Source organism: Tachyglossus aculeatus, chromosome 4, assembly GCF_015852505.1.
Source record: "Tachyglossus aculeatus isolate mTacAcu1 chromosome 4, mTacAcu1.pri, whole genome shotgun sequence".
NCBI lineage: Eukaryota > Metazoa > Chordata > Mammalia > Monotremata > Tachyglossidae > Tachyglossus > Tachyglossus aculeatus.
The window spans coordinates 111,207,212-111,229,693 of record NC_052069.1 but is presented as its reverse complement, the minus strand read 5'-3'; the positions used below and the strand labels follow the sequence as shown (position 1 = coordinate 111,229,693).

Below are 22,482 nucleotides of genomic sequence, written 5' to 3'. Positions count from 1 at the left end.
ACAAGGCTTGGCCCCATACTGCCTGAGCAAGTCTAACACACTCCCTTCATTTGCACACTCCCAGTTGGGTGCCCCCCTCCCACTAGAAACACACACACACACGTACACACTCTCACTCCGGTCCCTTCCCATGCACAGTTCCCCCCTCCAGCCTCCATCACATCTTCTAGACTGTGAGCCCATTGTTGGGTAGGGACCGTCTCTCTATGTTGCCAACTTGTACTTCCCAAGCGCTTAGTACAGTGCTCCGCACTCAGTAACCGCTCAATCAATACGATTGAGTGAATGAATGAATCCCCTTTGGCCTCCCTCTCCCCCATTCCACCAGCACAGCATCCAAACCGATCTTCTCTCAGAGCCCCTCACCAGCTCTTCGCCCAGAGGGATGGAGGGAGGTAGAGCTGTCCTCCCAGAGCCCAGCTTGGGCACCTGTGTCCCTCAGCCTCCAAAACCCACTCGATTGGAGTGGGAGGAGGGGAGGCAGAGGGGTTGGGAGACCCTTCTGTCCTCCCCCAGCCCCTCTCCTGTCCTGCCCTAGATCAGCAGGCGGAAAAGGCCGTTGGCAACGATCGGCCAAACTCCTGCAGGAGCGGAGTGGGTTAATGACTGCGCCAGGCGGGGAAGAGGGGGGTCGGGGGAAGGGGGACGCCTGGTAGGGTGAGGAGTGTGAGATCCTCCCCGTCTGTCCGACAGCTATAAAAGCAGCAAAAAGCAGCTGGGGAAATCCACTAGGGGAGCTTCTCTTTGCTGGAAGCCCCGGCTCTTGGCTGCCCTTTGAAGTCTGAGCAACGGGAGGGAGGGAAGGAGGGACAGAGCGAGGAAGAGAGGGAGGGAGGGAGGAAGAGAGAGAGAAATTGACTCCTTCTGCTCTTCCAGTCATCTCTCCCCCCCTTACACCCAGGGTCGAACCTGAGTCTGGCAGCATCGCCTCCTTTTTGCCCCCCCGCCTCCCTGCTGACTCTTTGCAATTGTGCCAGGTATGGTTTATTTCTGATTTTTCACCCTCCCTCTTCATCCTCTCCTCTCTTTTCAATGGCAATGCACATTTCTCTCCTTCTCTTTGTGAGGATGCAGCCCCTGCCTCCAGTGCGTCCCCCCAACCCTTCTGAAAATGTCCAAGAAAACAGCAAGAACCCTCCTTCAGTGGAGAGGTGGTGAGGTAGGGTGGGGGGGGGGGGCGAGGGGGAGGAGATGGAGAAGGAAGTCGGGGAATGTGTCCTCTCCACTCATCCCTGGAGACATCGCAACTCCTCGTTCCCATGGTGTATGTCAGGAAACAGTTACAGAACTGCAGGAAAAAGGAGAGGATTTGAGGATGAAGGGACGTCAGGCTAACCTGTGTGTGTGTGTTTGTAGGGGGGTTGGATTATCTCCCCAGGTTCTGACCTAGATCTCTTTATTTGTTGCTTTATTAGTAGTAGTATTTTAAAGCCTGATAGTGGATTTCTGGACCCTAGGGGAGATAGATCCAGAATGAGCCGTTCCCTTGCCGGGAGAAAAAGTGTCTGGGCGGCTTAATGAAAACCAAGTGTGCGTACGGTCCTCCGCACCTGTCTCCAGGAAGGCCAATCTAGCGCCAGACTCCAATTAATCTGTGAGCTGTGCCTTCTGGAAAGCAGCGCTGGGGTGTGTGTGTCTGTCTGGTGGGGGGCAGGGTTTAGCATTTGCTGCTGTTAGAGGAGTAGTAAGATTGAATGCAGATGGCAGTTGACAGGCAGGTAGGCTGGGGATAATAATAATAATGGCATTTATTAACCGCTTACTATGTGCAAAGCACTGTTCTATCGGGATGGGGGAGGAGGCCCAGATCCGGTCCTTTCTCCTCGACACTTGAATGGGGTTGCTTTCACACACACTGCCCCCCCCCCCCCCCCCCCCCCACCTCCAGGCAGGATGCTGCCCGGAAACGCCCGGGCCACGGGGGGCTTTTGTTGAGGAGATTAGCGATGAGCCTGGAAATCGTTCTCTTTGTTGATTCTCCTTGTGTTGCAAATGCCCTGGCTCGGGTCTCTAGGGGTAGGAGCGGGAGGGGGCTGCTGCGGAGAATGCTCTTGCCATTCCCACAGCCTTGATGGGCCTTCAAACGGGAGGCCCGGGGAGGCTTGGGGCCTGCCCCTCTTCCTTTCTTCCTAAAGATGCTTCGCTGACAGGAGATGAAAAGGCCCGGCGGGTGCTTTCCGCGGCTAGATGACTTCCTGTGGTGCGGAAATCGACTTCTCCCTCCCGCTGGGGCCGGAAAGAGCCTGGAGGCCTTAACCGGAGAGAAGGGAAGGGGCGGTCCAGCCCCCCCCGGGCTAAGCCTTTTGTGTGCTGGGCCCACCAGGCTTTCACTCATTCATTCGGGGGGCTACCCCCGTTCCTCAGTTTCCCTGTCCATCCTTTCCCCTCCCCTGCCTCCCCCAGTTCACTCACCTGGGGAAATTAGACCTGCTTCCTTTGGGCAGGTCTCCCCAGGGTGTTAGGGGCTGGGCTCCGAGCTATGTGCAGCAGACCCCAACCTGTATCTCTGGTCCCCGTCCCCCCCATCTCTCACCCAGGGGCCGGAGGCCACTCGCACGTTTGGCTGTCATCATTTTATATTGCAAAGGGGAAAGAGCTTTCTTGGCTAAGGCCCCAGTCTGAGTGCAGCAGGTGGCCTCCCTAGGGAGAGCCCAGAGGCTAACAGGCCTTCAATTCCAGGGCCGGTTCAGGACACCTGCCCTGATCCTGGACCACTCTCCTTCCCCTGCAACATTGGATACCCCAGAATCTGTGTCTGTGCCGTCAGTTGCCCTCTGAACCAGCATTGCCGTTTCACCCTGTTTTCTAGGATGGACCCCGTCCTTTGGGACCAGCCGGGAAAGGCCTGGACCAGAGCCCTGCTGAAGGGCCTGCTGGCCTTGGGGCTTGTGTTTGTGGGGAATGTTGCATTGGCCATCTCCCAGGTAAGCTTGGACACTCACTCTGATCCGGAGGCTGGGAGGGACTCTAAACATCGCTGGCTTTCAGCTGCTCCCGCTATCTGGGCTGCCCCCGAGGACCCAGCCAGCCAAGGAGGTTTGAGGTCCCGTAGGTGTGACTGGGTAGTTCTGAAAGGATAGTTCCTGGGTACCTGTCCATTCACCTGGTTTTCTTGGCCGCCTGTGAGCAACGTGCGTCCATCAACGGGCATTTATGAGGCATTTATGCTCTTTGGAGACCCACTAGGGGCGAGAGGGGCTTATAATAGAGATTTACCCGCATAGATGGCCAACTACACGCTCATTCTCTGGGCTGCTTCCCGGATTTTGATGTTCTCAAGCAGAGATTACTGCCTTCTGGGATATGGTCTGGTTCTTTCCTGCCTTTTAGGGGGAAGTCTTCCCCCAGGGTGGGCAAGGACCTTTTGCAGGAGGTAAGTCAGGGGTGCTGGTGCTGTTTGGAGAGTAGTTGGGGGAGAGCACAGTGGGGCACCTTCCTGACCTGTGTAGAGCAAACTCTCCTCAGTTTTGGCCTGTCCAATCCACCTGGAAGGCATGCATGACCCAGCCTCACAGTAGATTCACAGGGGGAAGGGTGTCTTAATGCCCAGCACTGCAGGAAGCCCCCAGAGAGGTGGGGGAGGAACCCCTCCCCGCTAAAAAAAAAGAGGGGGCAGTGTTGAATTTTAGTGCCCAGGCCTGGATTTCCAACAGATGGCAGCCTGTCCGCTGGAAATAGAGGCCTGGGTAGTTGCAGAGTACTTGCTGGTGGGAGGTGGGACCTGATATCTGCCGAGGGCAAGTAACAACAGTGTCTCCTGCTGAATGTGTCTGTGTGTGGCCTCCTGCCTAGGAAATGGTGCAGACCTCCAACAGCCTGGAGGAAGGGTCAGATGTCACTGCGTACTGGTGGGGGGAGTGGACCAAGTGGACGGCCTGTACCAGGACCTGTGGTGGAGGAGTCAAGTCCCAAGAGAGACACTGTCTCAGGCAGAGGTACTGTCCCAGCTGCTCCAGACAGGACATCCGGAGCTGTGGGAGGGTGGAGGTGGGGTTGTCTGGAAAAGTTGTTTCCTTGTCCCCGTTCTACTCTGCTGCATCTATTGCTCACAAAGCATGCCAGTTTTGGGCTGCTTAAGATCATCTTCCGGCAGTCGAGAGTGGCAAGACAAAAGCGAGCTGAGGGTTAGCAGAGGGGAGAGTGGACCCACGGGGGGCAGTCACTTGTGTCACTCTTTTCTCTCTCGGCTCATAGATGCTCCATCCCCACTGGTCCTAACCGACTGGGGCTAAGCTCTCAGCTCTTCTGTTGCTGCTACACACCATCTTATCAATTTGGGAGTGGTGGGTGGGAGGGGGCAGGACTGTTTTGGAGTGGTCAGTCACAGTTTGCTGCTCTTGCATCCGGTATAATGATCCTGGACCCTCACTAGTCACAAGGGAGCTCCTTTCAGTGAGGTGGAATTGAAGCAGACTGGTAGCTGAATCCAGACTCCCCACTGAGACTGGTAGGGGCCGAGCCCAGGCTCCCCACCCTGACCAGTAGGGACCCAGCCCAGGCTCCCCACCCTGACCAGTAGGGGCCCAGCCCAGGCTCCCCACCGTGACCAGTAGGGGCCCAGCCCAGGCTCCCCACCCTGACCAGTAGGGGCCCAGCCCAGGCTCCCCACCCTGACCAGTAGGGGCCCAGCCCAGACACCGCACCCTGACCAGTAGGGGCCCAGCCCAGGCTCCGCACCCTGACCAGTAGGGGCCCAGGCCAGGCTCCCCACCCTGACCAGTAGGGGCCCAGGCCAGGCTCCCCACCCTGACCAGTAGGGGCCCAGCCCAGGCTCCCCACCCTGACACCAGTAGGGGCCCAGCCCAGGCTCCCCACCCTGACACCAGTAGGGGCCCAGCTCAGGCTCCCCTCTGAGACCAGTAGGGATCGAGCCCAGGCTCCCCTCTGAGACCAGTAGGGATCGAGCCCAGGCTCTCCTCCGAGACCAGTAGGGATCGAGCCCAGGCTCCCCTCCGAGACCAGTAGGGATCGAGCCCAGGCTCCCCTCCGAGACCAGTAGGGACCGAGCCCAGGCTCCCCTCCGAGACCAGTAGGGACCGAGCCCAGGCTCCCCTCCGAGACCAGTAGGGACCGAGCCCAGGCTCCCCTCCGAGACCAGTAGGGACCGAGCCCAGGCTCCCCTCCGAGACCAGTAGGGACCGAGCCCAGGCTCCCCTCCGAGACCAGTAGGGACCGAGCCCAGGCTCCCCTCCGAGACCAGTAGGGACCGAGCCCAGGCTCCCCTCCGAGACCAGTAGGGACCGAGCCCAGGCTCCCCTCCGAGACCAGCAGGGGCTGAGCCCAGACTCCCCACCCAGACCAGTAGGGGCTGAGCCCAGACCCCCCACCCAGGCCAGTAGTGGCTGAGCCCAGACCCCCCACCCAGACCATTAGTGGCTGAGCCCAGACTCCCCACCCAGACCAGTAGGGGTGAGCCCAGATTCCCCACCCAGACTAGTAGCAGCTGAGCCTAGTCTCCCCACCCAGACCAGTAGCAGCTAAGCCCATACTCCCCCCGAGCCCCTTTCAGGGAAAGCCCACTCATCACAGCCTTAAATTCTTTATTCAGAAGGAAGTCCACCATGGGCCTGGGCAATAAGACCTGCACTGGGACATCCAAGAGACACCAGCTCTGCAAGGTGCAAGTAAGGAAACTCTTGGTGCTCTTTCCTGGGGCCCCCGTTTCCTGGGTAATCTGTCCCCTCCCTCTCTGCCCATTGTAGGAGGCATCATATAGAAAAGAGCCAGCATCCAAATGGAGACAAAAAAGCAGTCCTGGAGAGTCAGACAGAATTGGTTGGCATGGTTCAATCAAACAATCAATTTTATTGAGCGCTTACTGTGTGCAGACCACCGTACTAAGACCATAAGAAAGTCTAATGCAACAGAGTTGGTAGATGAGATCCCTGCCCACAGGGAGTTTACATTCTACAGGGGGAGGCAGACATTAAAATAGATAATGGATAGGGGAGATGATAGAGTAGTTAAATATGTGATCCTCTCTTACTCTGGAAGAAGACATCAATTATGGTGGTGAAATTTTTCCTGAGGGCGCCTGTTCATTCATTCAATTCATTCAATTGTATTTATTGAGCGCTTACTGTGTGCAGAGCACTTTACTAAGTGCTTGGGAAGTACAAGTTGGCAACATATAGAGATGGTCCCTACCCAACAGAGGGCTCACAGTCTAGCCTGTGTATCTGAAAGAGCACAAGATGCATGCCCAATAGCTACTTCTGCCAGAGTAACTGCGCCTTGTGACATTTCTGAAGGTTATCTGAAGGGAAGGTGAGAACTCTTAAAATGCAAGTTGTTGCTTCAAAATAGCTATCATCCTGCCAGTGGTCCACCATTAAGTAATGCCTGCCAGGATACCTAGTCCCCTGCTAGTGTCTTCAGATAAGACAAAAGAATAGATGTGAATAATAGTAATTGTGTTATTTGGTAAGGGCTTGTACTGAGAGCTGAGGTAGATTCAAAATAATCAGGTCAGACACAGTCCCTGTCCCACATAATCTAAGTAGGAGAGAGACTAGTGAATGAATCCCCATTTTAAGGATGAGGAAACTGAGCCACAGAGAAGTGAAGTGACTTGCCCAAGTTCACACAGCCGGCAAGTAGTGGATCCAGAATTCGAACCCCAGGCCTTTGAGTCCCAGGCTCATGCTCTTTCTCTTGGATCAGAGTGCTCCCCAGAGTCCCCGCAGGGTCCATCCTCCAGGGACCAAGATTTGAGGAGGAAGCCTGGGACAGGGCCTATGGATTGTGGCACTGTGGGCTGCTGGGTCTATATCTCCCAGCAGCCCTCAGGAAACACTACACAGATACAGCCCTCTGATAGTGATGTCAATCAATCAATCATATTTATTGAGTGCTTACTCTGTGCAGAGTACTGTACTAAGTGCTTGGGAAGTACAAGTTGGCAACATATAGAGACAGTCCCTACCCAACAGTGGGCTCACAGTCTCCGCCGCACTTAACGCTAGTCACTGGTCCTCTCCCTCTTTCCCAGAAGAGGAGGCCCCCGTGGACTTTCTCGAGTCCTGGCTTCAGGATGGCATGGACCAGCCTGGGATGTGAGGACCATTCAGAGTGCCAGGGCATTAGGGAGAGGAGGTGGTGGCCGAGGGGGCCGTAAGTCAGCCAGAGGCAGGAGTTTCCTACTGAGACACAACAGAAAACCTTTTGTTGAAATTTGGTTTTTGTTTTTCTTTTTCACCAGGGTTTTATTAATGTGTCTCGTTTCAGGAGTGTCCCTCCAACAGCCGCAGCTTTCGAGAGGAGCAGTGTTCGTCCTTTAACTCCCATGTGTATAATGGAAGGACTTATCAATGGAAACCTTTATACCCCGGTAACAAGAGGTTCTTTGTCTTACAATATGGTCCCCAGTGTTTTGGTACTTTCTGCGCTGCACTCATCAGGAAGGCTTCTCCTTCGGAGGGTTTAAAACGGACTGCAGACACACCCTCCCACTGTAGCTGGCTTGAGATGTTTAGCAAATGAATTACTTGTGCATGGGATGATTCCAATAGTAAGAACATTTTGGGAGATGTTGTTGAGCATGGAACCACTAAACCAGCCAGAAGGAGCTGTTGGCTGTTCTGTAAAGGTTTGGCCATGAATCTTCCCCGTCAGACAGATTATGGCCAGTTTGATGTGGGTGCATGCTCAACCTTCAATTATCCAGCTATTCATTTAATCATATAAGGCACTTACTGTGTGCAGTGCACTGTACTAAGTGCCTGGGAGAGTACAAGGAATATAAAACTGATTATACCAAATAGGGGAGGTGGCTTGGGCCCCAAATCAGAAGGTAAACAGTCCTTAGTTTTCTAGGTCATGGAACAGAGAGAGTCCCACTGACAAACTGCTGTTCAGGAGACTCTCAGTAGGAATGCCAGCTAACAGCTGGGGAGCTCGGAAAAGTAAGAAGAAAAACTCTTCCAGATTGTCCACCAGGTGGATAACTAATCCAAATAAAAACAATGATATTTATTAAGCACTTACTATGAGGTAAAAAAAAAAAAAAACAAACCAGAACAGCTACATGTCTTGTATCAAACAGAGGTCATAATCTAAAAAATAGGGAGAAAGGGTATCTTTTTTCCCCATTTTACAGATAAGCATGCTAAGGTCCAGAGAGGTTAAGGGATTTTGCCTGAGATCACAGACCTGTGCAGTGGTAGATTTGGGGCTTAGGACAGTAGCTCAGGTTTTGCGTCTCCAAGGCCCATGCTGTTTCCACTAGGTCACACTGCTTCTCTGATTCTGGGTAATTGTGTGCTGACTAAATCCTCTAAAATCAACCCACCTGCTGTCCCTCACTCTTGTCTCTCCTGTTGTTCACACCCTCCCTTTTGACTGGACCTCCTCCTGCCCAATCCAATATATCCTACAGACTAGTCCTCTCCTCATCTTCAGAGCCGTACTGAAGTCATACCTCCTCCAGGAAACCTTCCCCGACTAAGCTCTCATTCTCTCACCCTATTTTCCCTCCATACTGCCTCTCCCCTGTACTTAGTCCCAGTCTTACGGCACTTAGGTACATGTCCTCTTACTCAGTGGCTGTAATTCATTTTAATGCCTGGCTTCCTCCTTTGAGGGATTGCTTTGTGGGAGCAGGGATCATGCCTTCCGACTCTACTGTCGTTTCCAAACACTTAGTTCAGTGCTCTGCACACAGTCAGCACTCAATAAATAGCATTGATTGATTAGTGAAGGTCATGCTGGAGCAGGGTGGAAACAAATGTCCCCAGATACTAGCCTGGTTAAGGGACCCCCTGGCCAGCAATTCCTCGCTTGCCCCAACCCAGTCCCTCGGACCAGCGAGCTCCTGGAAGCAGTTGTGGGCAGAGACTATTTCTGTTTATTGTCATATTGTACTCTCCCAAGCGCTTGGTACAGAGCTCTGCTCACGGTAAGCGCTCAATAAATACGACTGAAAGAATGAACGCATGAGGAGGCATCCACCCCCTTAGCATTGCTGCTGTCACTGAGAGCGGCCTCACGTGAGCTGCCCCTGACTGATAGTTTCTGTCTTTTCCCCACAGATGACTATGTCCATATTTCTAGCAAACCCTGTGACCTGCACTGTACGACTGTGGATGGACAGAGGCAGCTCATGGTTCAGGCCCGGGATGGAACGTCGTGCAAATTCGTCGATTTCCGAGGTGTTTGCGTGTCTGGAAAATGTGAGGTTGTTAAACATTATAGCAAAAATATTGTCAGTAGCTTTCAGAAAATTCTCCCCAACTCTCCTTGGGCCCAGCCATCAATGCTGTCTTTACAATTTTTCTAGCCAATTGGTTGTGATGGGATCCTGTTCTCCACCCACACCCTGGATAAGTGTGGGGTTTGCCAGGGCGATGGCAGTAGCTGCACCCATGTGACCGGGAATTATAGGAGAGGCAGCGCTCACCACCCTGGTAAGGCCCTTGCCTCTCTGCCTATGGGCCCCTATTTCTCCTGCCTCTGGGGGTTGGGAGGCTGGGACAGGAAGGGAGGGAGGCCTGGAAGCCAGGGTTGTCTTCAGCGAAAGCCTTCCCAACCAGCTTGGCAGCAGTGTGCTCTGTCCTTAGTGACAGCCTGCTCTGATTTATGCATTTCAACAAAGGAGAAGTCCATTCTCTCCCCAGATAAGGGTATAATGGCAGAGTTTGCGTGGTATTCCTTTTGAATTATAGTGAAAATATCCCCCAGCGATGTCTGAGGCCATCCTTGCCAAAAGTGTCTGGAGAAGCACTTAGTGAGTGTGCTGTGTGTGTGTGTGTGTGTGTGTGCGCCATTGAACAGCTACAGTAAGTTAGAGCTGTGCTGTTTCCACCCAGTCAAACTTGGTAATCCACCCTTTCAGCAGGGATGGGAGAACCATTAAGAGTTTCTGGGGAAAGGGGCCAGAAAGCCAAGCCTGTTTACAAGATGAAGCCCAAGTCACAATCTGGAAGCTTAGAAATAAGGGTACACAGTCATTCATTCAGTCGTATTTACTGAGTGCTTACTGTGTGCAGAGCACTGTACTAAGCGCTTGGGAAGTACAAGTCGGCGACATATAGAGAAGGTCCCTACCCAACAACAGGCTCACAGTCTAGAAGAGGGAGACAGTTAACAAAACATGTAGACAGGTGTCAAAGTCATCAGAAAAAATAGAATTAAAGCTATATGCACATGTGTGTGTGTGTGTGTGTGTATGTGTATATATATATATATATATATGTATATATATATATACACCTTGCATGAGGCCAAGGGAAGAAAAGCGAAGCTTTTGTTTGCAGTGAAAATAGGGTCTGTCTCTTCAGTGACAGCATCTCATATAGTTGCAGGTGCCGTATGAATGGGAAAGAATTATTTTACATCTCAGGAGGTTGGCTGTTCCTTAACTCAGGAGCAGGCCTAAGTAATACCTGGCCTTTGCATCAAACTCCAGGCTCCAGGACCAATTCATGTGACTCCTAAAACAACACCAATTGCCATTCGGTGCTAGATTATATCTGTATATACAGATACAGATATATGCAGAGAGAGAGGGAGAGACAAGAGGACCAAATCTGTATAGCATCACTCTCTAGAGGTGCTGTATAGTTACGTGTATAGCTTTACATGTATGTGTGTGTTTGTGGGTAGGTTTAAATTTTATCTCTATATAAATAAATTCTGAGAGAGTCAGAGAGGGAAAAGAGAAAAGGTGGTCCTTCCTATTTGCTAGTGATGCTGCCACTGGTGAGATTTTGAGCAGGGATCAATCAATCGTATTTATTGAGCGCCTACTGTGTGCAGAACACTGTACTAAGCGCTTGGGAAGTACAAGTTGGCAACATATAGAGACAGTCCCTACCCAACAATGGGCTCACAGTCTAGAAGGGGGAGACAGAGAACAGAACCAAACATATTAACAAAATAAAATAAATAGAATAGATATTCTATTTCTATCCCTAGATATTCTAGGGATGTGAGAGTTGCTGAAAGACAGGCTACCTGGAACGAGGCAAAAGAATAGGCAAGACCAAAAAGCTAATAAGGCTTTTGATTTTACTTCTACTCTTTCAGCTCATGTTCAGTGTTTTGGGTCTTAGGAACAGAAGGTTACCCCTAGAGGTTTCATTTACTGCGGATCAATCGGCCCCAAGCTCAGTCCTTGGGCACCCAAAAACTAGTTTACACAAGGACCCAGGACTGTTTACTTCCGGACCCCTCCATTCATTCATTCAATCATATTGAGTGCTTACTGTGCGCAGAACACTGTACTAAGTGCTTGGAAAGTACAATACAGCAATAAAGAGAGATAATCCCTGCCCACAATGGGCTGACAGTCTAGAGGTGGAAGACAGTCATCAAAACAAGTAAACAGGCATCAATATAAATAAATAGAATTACAGGTATATACATTTCTACGTACATGCTGTGGGGCAGGGAGAGTTGGGGAAGAGCAAAGGAAGTGAGTCGGTCAGTGCTCTGCACACAGCGCTCAAATACAATTGAATGAATGAGGTGACGCCGAAGGGTGAGTGAGCTGAGGTAAAGAGTGGGGGCTTAGTATGGGAAGGCCCCTTGGAGAAGTTGAGCATGTGGGCCAGGAGTTGGCGGCAAGACAAGTGAGATTGAGGCACAGTGAGAAGCTTAGCACCAGAGGAGTAGAGTGTGTGGGCTGTGAAGTAGAAGGAGAGAAGGGAGGTGAGGGTTTCTCCAGATAGCTGCAAGAGGGAATTCCGGGGTGGGATTGCGGGGAGGGGAACCATACTGACCCACCTTTCCTCCGCTACTTGTGCCACATTTCCAAGGATCTTTAGGGACCATAATCAGGCAGATCATCTGATGGCGAAAGGTCCTTCCTGGGCAAATCAAGTCATTTCTGGGTCCTGTGTGTTCAGGGTAGCCTTCAAGCCCCAGCATTTCAAGTCCATGATTAGCAGATGGCAACAGAGACTCTCGAAATTGGAAGGAGCTGATGGGTACCCAGGAACAGGGGCTAAGTGGAGAATTTACTTTTTGGAGAAAGGCAAAGAGCGATTTGAGTGCTGATCACTTCTGGGGCTGGGCTTTGACACCTTCCAGTGTCCTGATTTCACCTGACTGACCAGTGTTGACTTCTTTACTTCTAGGCATTTTATTGGCTACAAGCTTGTCTTTTCATTAATGTATAGTTTTTTGTAGGCTACTCTCTGGTAACACACATACCAGCAGGAGCAAGAGATATACAGATCGTTGAGCGGAAGAAATCTGCAGATGTCCTGGGTGTGTATGACTTCTCTTGCTGGCTATGGAGGGGTTTGCTTTTTCTACCCCCAAGAGGCCAAGTTCAGTGTTTTTTAAAATGAGTAGAATTTCATTCTCCATTTAAGACCAGAGTCCCTGCTTCAGAAACAGACAGGCAGGCCCTTCAAGAACTCGTCTCAAGTTTGGTTTCTTCTTTTATTCCCTGGAGTCTTTGGCTTGGCTGTTGGAAAGATGTCGTGATCCCCTCTGCTGACAACTCAGTGGAGCATGGTCCGGGCTCTAGTCCGAGGGAGGTTTCTGATCTTTTTTTTTTTTTGATTCTCATAGAAGTAACCTTTTCTTCTGGAGGCCAGAGTGGAGGGTGAGAGTGGCAAGGGTGGGCTGGCCGCGAGGTTTGTGGGAGGTGGGGAGATCCACAAAGGAGGCAGTCACCCCAGGGGGAGCCCTGCCACGCTGAACAGTAGAGCCACAGTAGGGACCTTGGGCAGATGCTTCCCAGGGTTCATTTGGAAATGTTTGGCCAACCAGATGCAGTCTCTGATGCTCGACGCCAAAACCCACCTCAGGGTTAAGGGGAAGTGAGAACTAAAAAGAGTCTCCAGGAAACCTGGCCATGCCACCTGGGTGGGGAGAGGCCCGGGAAGGTCAGTTTGCTATGTGCTGGGCTCAGGGCTGGTGATTGAGTTCTTCTCCTGGAAACAGAAGTGTGGGAAGACTGGGTTAAGTCTCAAATATTAGAGAACATGCAGGAAGGAAGGTCATTATTGTCAGGAGACATGGTTTTGATTTTGGAGGAGATTTTAACCCTTTTCAGCAAACGCAGTTCCCAGAATGTGGATGTATGTTCCCGGGTGAGTTTTAGTCTTGCTCAACTTGGTTCCTCATCTGTCTTGAATTTTGGACTTTTTTTTAAGCAGACATGTCACTGCCCATTAATAATAATAGTAATAATAATGACATTTATTAAGCTCTTACTATGTGCAAAGCACTGTTCTAAGCACTGGGGAGATTACAAGGTAATCGGGTTGTCCCATGGGGGGCTTCACAGTCTTCATCCCTATTTTACAGATGAGGGAACTGAGGCTCAGAGAAGTTAAGTGACTTGCCCAAAGTCACACAGCTGACAATTGGCAGAGCTAGGATATGAACCCCTGACCTCTGACTCCAAAGCCACTGCTCTTTCCACTGAGCCAAGCTGCTTCTCATAAGTCCATCTGATTGTAAATGACTTGCATCAGGCAGTGTGATTTCCTCTAACAAAATTGCATCAAGCTTGAGGGGAAAAACTCCCACTCTACAGTGTGTAATTTCAGTTCCTGGAAAAAATGTTGCAAGGACACAATTGGAAAACAAACTGTACCATAGTAACTATTCTTTCCCTCTCTCCACCCTCCCCAGCACCACGCCTAGACGCCCCACGGACTCCGAGTCACAATGGGCAGAATTTCTGTGACAACAAGAAAATTCTGGAGTCACAAAACTGGGCCGCTTATTTAGGCCATTAAAAAATGCCAGAAAATACTCAAACTGGGGTCTTTCTGGTTTTTGAAGTTCTCACACACATATTCTTTGCTATTCGAAAGGTCTAAATAGTTTTCTTTAGGCTTTGTGGGTATCTGACATTCTTACCCAATGGGAAGATAAAGTTAAATGTATTGATCACCTTTCCCATATATCCCTCAATACAGTATACAGTAGTCCTAAGAAGATAGAGTTGAATAAAGATGGAAGCAAGACTTGCTCTTTGCAAATGCAATGAAACTTATTCCCTCCCAAAGAGACACAATTGACCATGTATAGCGAGTGAACTGCTCTTTCGGGCTCAAGGTGAAAAGGATGTGATTTGTCCTTCAGCTCTTGCAGATGAAGCCGGTTACTACTATTTCAATGGGAATTACAAAGTGGACAGCCCAAAGAACTTCAACATTGCTGGCACAGTCTTCAAGTACCGGAGACCTACGGATGTATACGAGACTGGCATTGAATACATTGTTGCTCAAGGACCAACAAATCAGGGTCTCAATGTAATGGTAAGGTGCTGGTTGTTATTTGTGGGGTCACTGGGTTCTGGGAACTCAAGAGGTCATCTAGGTCATCCTCCTGCCTCCAGGAAGATTTGCAGCAATCCCATTGCAGAAGACAATCAATCAGTCGTATTTATTGAGTGCTCACTGTGCAGAGCACTGTACTAAATGCTTGGGAGAGATCAATACAAGAGTTGGTAGACAGCTTCCCTGCCCACAAGGAGATTTCAGTATAAAGGGGGAGACAGATAATGAAGTAAATTTTGGATGCGTACATAAGTGCTGTGGAGCTGAAGGTAGGGTGAATAAGTGATACAAATCCAAGTGCAAGGGTGATGCAGAAGGGAAAGGGAGTAGGGGAAATGACTTCTCAAGAGGCCTTGAGGAAGGCCTCTTGGAGGAGGTGAGATTTTAATAAGGCTTTGAAGGCAGAGAGAGTGATGGTCTGTTGGATAGGAACAGGGAAGGAGCTTCAGGCCAGAGGTAGGATGTGGGCAAGGGGTTGGTGATGAGCTAGAAGAGCATGAGGTAAAGCGAATAGGTTTTTTGTTTTGTGTTTATTTTTATGGTATTTTTTAAATACTTTCTATGCACCAGGCACTGTACTGACTGCTGGGGTAGATAGAAGAAAATCGGTTTGGATATAGCCCTTGTTCCACATAGCCTTAATCCCCAATTTGCAGATGAGGTAACTGAGGTACAGAGAAGTTAAGTAACTTGCCCAAGGTCACACAGCTGACAAGTGGTGTGGCAGAGCTGGGATTAAAACCCAGACTCCCAGACCTGGGCTCTTTCCACTGGACCCTGAAGTTGGTGTTAGAAGAGTGAAGTGAGTGTGCTGTTTTATTTTATTCATTCATTCATTCAATCGTATTTATTGAGCACTTACTGTGTGCAGAGCACTGTACTAAGCGCTTGGGAAGTACAAGTTGGCAACATATAGAGACGGTCCCTACCCAACAGCGGGCTCACAGTCTAGAAGGATTTTAGTAGGAATATAACCTGATTTTAGTAGGAAAAGAGCAAGGTAAGCTAGGAGGACTATGGTGAACATTTTTATAATATTGATATTTGTTAAGTGCTTACTATGTGCCAGGCACTGTACTAATCCCTCAGAAGATACAAGATAGTCAGGCTGGACACAATCCCTATCCTACATGGTGCTCACAGTCTAAATCCCCATTTTACAGATGAGGCAACTGAGACACAATAAAGTTAAGTGACTTGCCTAAGGTCACACAGCAGATCGTTAATGGACCTAGGTTTAGAGCTCAGGTCCTTTGACTCCTAGGCCCTTGCTCTTTCTATTGAGTTATTGAAGCCAACAGTAAGGAGTTTGTTTGCAGAGGTGGATGGGCAACCACTGGAGTTTCTTGAGCAGTGGAGAAAAAGGGACTGGAATTCTTTTTAGAAAAATGATCCAGGCAGCAGAGTGAAGTATGTGGGCTCTAGAGTAGAGTGAGACAGGGAGGTCTGGAGAAGAGGCTGATGAGGTCAAGGTGGGATAGTATAAGTGCGTGGATCAGTGTAGTAGCAGTTTGGCTGGATAGGAAAGGGCAGATTTTATCAATGCTGTGTAGGAAGAACCGAGAGGATTTGGTGAAAGATTGAATGTGTGAATTAAATGAGTTGAAGATAAAGCCAAGGTTATGGGCTTGTGAGATGGAGGATAGCGGTACTATCTACAGTGACAAGAAAGTCATGGGGAGGACAGGGTCTGAATGGGAAGAAGAGGTCCGTTTTGGACATATTAAGTTTGAAATGTCAGTGGGACATTCAAGTAGAGGTTTCCTGAAGGCAGGAGGGAATGAAAGACTCTAGAGGTCTCAGAGATCAGGGCTGGAGATGTAGATTTGGGAATCATCTGCCAAGACATGGTAGTTGAAGCAAAGGAAGCAAAGGAGTTCTCCAAGGGAGTGGGTGTAGATGGAGAGTAAAAGGGAACCCAAACTGAGCTTTGAAGGATTCATTTAGGGGATGAGAGACAGAGGAGGAGTCCACAAAAGAGAATGAGAAGGAGCAGCCAGCGAGATAGGAGGACCAGTAGAGGGAAGTGTCACTGAAGCCAGGTTTGGATAACGTTTCCGGGAGAAGAGGGTGGATCAACAATGTCGAATGGAGTAGAGGCCATTAGATTTGACAAGAAGGCGATCATGGGTGACTTTTGAGATGGCAGTTTCCATCGAGTGAGAGGGGTGGAAACCAGATTGGAGTCGGTCAAGGAGGGAGTTGGAGAGGAAGTGGAGGCGGTAGTTGTGCACAACCCACTTAAGGAGTTTTGAAAGGAATAGTAGGAGAGGAGACATAAAATGATTTTAAAATAGGAGAAAATGCTCAACTAGTAGAGTAGGTAAAACAGTATATTATGCAATAATTCAGTGATAAACAATGACAGCCAAAGTGCTGAAGAGGAACATAGGTGCCATGGTGAGAGTAGGGAGGATGTTTCCTGGGTAGAAGGAAAATCGATCTGGAAAAGTCTCCTGGAATGGATGGGATTGCTCTAGATTATAAACTCATTGTGGGCAGGGAACGTGTCCACCATCTCTGTTATATTGTACTCTCCCAAGTTCTCTGCACATAGTAGTAATTCACTAAATAGGATTGATTTCAGAAGGGTTTTGAACATGAGGAGTGCTGTGTGGGGAATTTATAGTGTGAGGGGGCTCCCAGGAAGGAGGAAGACTTGATTTGGAGGTAGGAGAGTTGAGAATGAGGCACAACAAAAAAATAAGCTTTGGAGGAATGGAGGGTGTGAGCTGGGGTTTAGAAAAAGAGAAGAGAGTGAATAGGAAAGCTGGAAATACCTGATGAGAATACCCTGGAAAAACCAGGATCTTTGTGCTGTAGAGAAGGGAATAGAGTTAGCAGAGGCAAAGTTTTTTCTCCCTCTATAAATGGGCATTTCCTTGTGATAACAGCCCCCTTCTTCCTTCAGAGGGAGGCACTGAAGAAAGATAGATTGTATCTAAACAGCCCCCTTTAGACTGTAAATTTGTTGTGGACAGGGAATATGTCTACCAGCTCTGTTATACTGTACACTTCCAAGCAGTTAGTACAGTGTTCTGTGCATAGTAAGCACTCTAAATATCACTGATGGATTGATCTGGGGAAAGGCTCTGAGAAGAGAAACTCAGGATACTTTCTCTCTCTCTCTCTCTCTCTCGCTCTCTCTTGCTCTCTCTAGGTTTGGAACCAAAATGGAAAGAATCCATCGATTACCTTTGAATACACGATCTTGAGGAAGCCTCATTCCCCAAATATCCAGCCGATATACTACACCTTCTCTGAATCCTCCTCGGAGAGTGAGGAAAGCCGAGAGTTTGGCAGCGAAGGGCCGGTGGGCTTCCTTCAGCACAATGGCAGCTACTATGAAAAAGTCTCCAAGGGCAGGCTGGTCCTGGAGAACCAGGTGTTTGGAGGGCTGGATGCCTCCGAAGACCCCACCTTGAGCAAGGGGCAGGAGACCAATGAGGTGTACGAGAGATCCAGGGCCGGGGACTGTGAGCCACTACGGAGGGGCAAGCCTTTTAGAGGTAATGGCTGAGGCCGAAGCCTGCCTGCTGGTGGTGGCCTGACTGATGTGTCTCTCTGAGCACGGCTATGGGGATGGTGGGGCTGGAGAGGGTGGGGCTTGTTTGGTGGCCTGGGGCCATGGTTCAGGCCAGCAGTCCACTGCTGCTGCTCCAGGGTCCTGATCCCTCTCCTCAATGTTCCTGCTGAGAGACTGGGAGGGATAGAGGAAAGAAGGGAGGGAGGGTAGAGAAGGAAGGGGGGAAGAGAGGGAAAGGAAGGGAGAGAGGGAGAGAGAGGCCAGTTCCTTTTGGCAGTTGGAATCCACATAGCCCCACCTCTCTTGCCTTGACACCTAGTGGTTCCTAGAGATGACGAGCCGCTCTTCCCTGAAAATCCCAGTTAACTGAGGCCAGAGGTCCAGTGGTGAGGGACATTTGACATGCAGTCTTCTGCGTCCCCTCTCTTCTTTCACTTTTGCTCCAGACCCCAATGTGACCAGGTCATCTTACCCGGGGGACAAGGATGACCAAGATTCCGACAGCCAGCCTGCTTCACGGGAATTCCTTTCGGAGAATGCCATCACTGACAAACTGCTGGGCCAGAGCTCAGACTCGAAAGAGCCGGAGTTGAACCTGACGGTGAACAGCATCTTCGCCCCGGGAGCCCCAAGGAGCCCCGCCATACCTGCCACCGACAGCCTCTACGTCGACTACGAGGAGGGTGATGCAGCTGGGGGCTTTGCCCTCAACGGCACCTACTGGGAGCTGACCGGCGACCGAGTCGGCAACGCTTCGGCCGAGACCTCAGTGTCCCCCAATGTGAGCGTGGCCCTACCTAGCCCACCAGGGAACCGAACACACAAAGCAAGGTAGGGAGGATTTCTGCTGCCTCTTTGCCTAGCTCCCTGTCCCCTTTTTCCCCTGGCCCCTACCCTGGGGCATTGTGTGATGCAGGAGAGGAAATCTCGGAGGTGGGGGGTGGTCCTGGACGGTAAGTGGGGCAAGCCCAAGGAATGTGCCGATTAGGCGAGGAGCTGGCAGGCAGGAAAACTCTAACAGGTCTCTGTAGAGGCAAGAGATCCTGTGGATGTGTTGAGGATGGGGAAAGTTCAGACTTATTGAAAGGACACTGGCAAGTATTTCTCTTACTGGAGTGGATTTCTTCTGGTTCCCCTCTGGTTTGTGGCTGGGCACCCCCTCCCCTACTGAAGCTCACTCAGCTGGGTCTTTCTGAGAGAAAGTCTCCTTTTTCCAAGCTTACCCATCACTCCTTCTCTCCTGCTAACTAGGCACTAGGGTCAGGGGAGACTATTCTGGACCCCTTGATAAATATCCAATCAATGGGTGGGATTTATTGAACATACTCAGTGCTAAAGCACTCTTTGAAGCTGAACCCCCAGTGCCTTCTGAGTTTCCAGTCCCCTAGCCTGTTGGCACCCTGATTGGCATGAGAATTGGGCCCATTCTAATGGTGAGCAGTGAAGCTAACCAGAGGGGCTCCCCCCTCCGATTCTGGGGAGACCCTAACTAAATCCCATCTGCTTTGGTCCGGTGCAGATGGACTGAGCTCATACAGGATGAGGGATACTGTCTCCATGCCCTTCCTCCTTCCCACCCTGTTCCATTTGACTTCAGCTGTGGAACTGAGTCTTGCTCTCGCCCTGGTGATTCAACTATCCTCATGACATAAGGGACAGCTCAGGGCTCCAGACAGAACAGGGTTTGTTCTGAAGGGTTGTTTTGGGGGAAGGATCTGATGTCAGCAGGCTCGGCGGTTCTGCTTTCCTGTGCTGGGTTTACCATCAAGTGGAGGATGGGCAGGTAGAAATAACTCAGGAGAGCTCCTTTCCCCAGCATCCTCTTCCAGCTCCAATATGCCGCGGAAGGGCATCCGGGGCTAGATCTGCTAGTTTATTATTACAGTACTTGTATTTAAGTGCTTATTATTGTCAAGCACTGTTCTAAGCATTAGGGTAGATATCAGGTAATTGGGTGCACAGTCCCCATCCCACAAGGGTCTCACAGTCTAAGTAGGAGGGTGACCAGGCATTGAATCCCCACTTTCCGGTTGAGGAAGCTGAGGCCCAGAGAAGTGAAGTGACTTGTCCAAGGTCACACAGTAGGCAAGTGGCAGAGCCGGGATTAGAACCAAGGTCCTCTGACTCCTGGGCCTGTGTTTTTTTCCACTAGGTCATGCTGCTTCCCCTTACAAGCTAGTTTATAAGCATGGGGGAAGGGTTCACATCTACTCATTCTTGAACTCTCTCAAGTGCTGAGTACGATGGTCTGCACACAGCATGTGCTGAATAAGCACTATTGATTGATCGATCATACCTGTCTGCTTTCTTTTTAAATCATTTGACAGCATTGATTGGCCCCCTGCCATGTACTGAGCACGGAATTAAGAGCTTGAGAGAATGCGATGAGGTGAAAAGGATCTGTACTCTCAAGGAGCTTGCAATCTTAAGGGCCTGAGCTCAAATTGGAGCTGGGATTTGTTTTTCTTAATGATATATGTTAAGTGGCATGGCTCAGTGGAAAGAGCTTTGGAGTCAGAGGTCATGGGTTCTAAGCCCGGCTCTGCCACTTGTCTGCTGTGTGACTTTGGGCAAGTCACTTCTTCTCTGGGCCTCAGTTCCCTCATCTGTAAAATGGGGATGAAGACAGTGAGCCCCACATGGGACAACCTGATCAGCTTGTATCCTCCCCAGCGCTTAGAACAGAGCTTTGCACATAGTAAGCACTTAATAAATGCCATTATTATTATTATTATTATTAAGTGCTTACTATGTGACAGGTACTGTACTAATCACCAGGGTAGACACAAGATAATCAGGTTGGACACAGTTCAAGACTGTGGTCTTAATCCCCGTTTAACAGATGAGGTACTTGGGGCACACAGGTTAAATGACTTGTATATGGCCACACAGCAGACAAGAGGTAGAACTAGGATTAGGTCCTCTGACCAGGCCTGTGCTCTTTCCATTAGGCCACACAGCTTCTAAATGGTGCCTCTGGAGTTCATCTGTAAGGTCCATGATTCTCCAGGAAGATCAGCCACCTTCCACTTGTTCAAAACCAAGCCTCCACAGTTGGGTGGAGCAATTGCTAAGGAGGAGTATTCCTCTCTGGAGGCATTGGCACTTCATTCTAGACTGGAAGGGCGGTTATCCCATCTAACTCCTACCTCTGGATGAGCAAATGCCAAAGCCAACCTGGCAAATGGGCTCAGGACCTGGAGTGTGCTGTCTCTCTCTCCTTATTATAGCTTTTAGAATGACCCCTTCCCAGCAAAGGAACCTAGGTTCCTGGCCTCAGTTTCTGGCCCCAGGTCATCATTAGATCCAAAGCTAAAAGAGAAGCAGTGGAAAGAGCATGCATTCAGGAGACTTGCTGGGTGACCTTGGATATGTCACTTAACCTCTCTGTGCCTTGGTTTCCTTATCTGTAAAATGGGGGATTGTTTATCATCTGTCCTCCCTTCCCCTTAGTCTATTAGGCAGGGATTGTGTCGAACCTGATGATCTTATATCTACCACAGAGCTTAGTACAGTGCTTGGCACATAGTAAGTGCTTAACAAATACTACGTTTATTAAAAACAGGTTCTCAGGAAGAAAGGTGTGCTTTGCCTGGTCCCACCAAAGGGTTTCAAGACAAAAACATGATGGGTGTGCCCAGATTCCCAGAGACTAGGGGGTGTGCTTCTTGCTGGTCTCAGAAATAAAAACACAAAGAGAAACACCCTGGCGGGGGGGAAAAAAAAAGATCCTTGACATTAAAGTAACCTATCAAAATGCACATACATAAAACCACATAAACGCACGTACACATACATACATACACACACACACACCGGAGAGTTCATAACAACTCACTGCTGTTTGCACTTCAGTGAAAAGCCAAATAAATAACTGTGCCTGTTCTTCAAATTGTAAGAAAGCTAATAGCTTCCAGAAGAGGGGACAGTGAAGGAAGTTACAGTGAAGGAAATTACTTCTAAATCATGATGAACTAGCAGTGAAGTGACTTAGTTAACTAGCAACGTGTTGGGATGGAAGCCCAGCCTTGAATGATTCTCCTCTGTGGTAGACTGTTGGGGGAGGATGTGCTCACTCTCCCTCACTCCTGAGGAGATCACCGATAGTCGGTCAGGCTCAGAGATGAGTTCCCGAGGAAGGCCATGGAACTCCCTTCCTTTGAGCTATGTAAGGTAGGAAGAGTGGTCTCCAACTTTCTTCTGGCTTGAGTAAGGTACAGGCCTTGTTCGGAAGAAAGGGGTTGGGCTAGTGGAATTTGTTCAGTTCCCTTCAGCCCGTGGAGTTCTGTGACTCTTTGAGACTTAACCTCTATTGTGGTAGGTGTCACAACCAAGTGGTGAGTTAAATTCTCCAATAATTCCTATTTAATGGAACCATATTTCTGGTCACCCAGTGGATTGGGGGTGGGGCTGCCAGGGGTTGGGCATTGAGGAGTGGAAAGGGACAGGGAGAGGAAGGGAAAGAAAGAGAAGCAGTGTTTCCTAGTGGATAGAACATGAGCCGTAGTATTCAGAAGATCTGGCTTCTAATCCCAGTTCCTCCACTTGTCTGCTGTGTGACCTTGGGCAAGTCACTTCACTTCTTTGTTTCTCAGTGACCTCATCTGTAAAATGGGGATTAAGACTGTCAGCCCCATGTGGAGCAGGGCTTGTGTCCAACCGGATTAGCTTGCATTTAGTTCAGCGCTTAGAACAGTGCTTGACACACAGTAA

General features: G+C 49.8%; 1 protein-coding gene across 1 annotated transcript in view; it reads left to right on the top strand.

The window, feature by feature from the left end:
* Window positions 1-910: 910 nt before the first annotated feature.
* Window positions 911-22,482, top strand: part of ADAMTSL2 (ADAMTS like 2) — a 45,645-nt gene continuing 24,073 nt past the window's right edge. The window contains exons 1-11 of the mRNA XM_038745874.1: window positions 911-977; window positions 2,810-2,924; window positions 3,793-3,935; window positions 5,549-5,624; window positions 7,228-7,330; window positions 9,030-9,175; window positions 9,278-9,404; window positions 12,130-12,210; window positions 14,047-14,222; window positions 17,404-17,752; window positions 18,216-18,600. Of these exons, the coding sequence (XP_038601802.1) occupies window positions 2,811-2,924; window positions 3,793-3,935; window positions 5,549-5,624; window positions 7,228-7,330; window positions 9,030-9,175; window positions 9,278-9,404; window positions 12,130-12,210; window positions 14,047-14,222; window positions 17,404-17,752; window positions 18,216-18,600 (1,700 nt within the window). The 5' untranslated portion in view covers window positions 911-977; window position 2,810. The remainder of the gene's footprint in view (window positions 978-2,809; window positions 2,925-3,792; window positions 3,936-5,548; window positions 5,625-7,227; window positions 7,331-9,029; window positions 9,176-9,277; window positions 9,405-12,129; window positions 12,211-14,046; window positions 14,223-17,403; window positions 17,753-18,215; window positions 18,601-22,482) is intronic.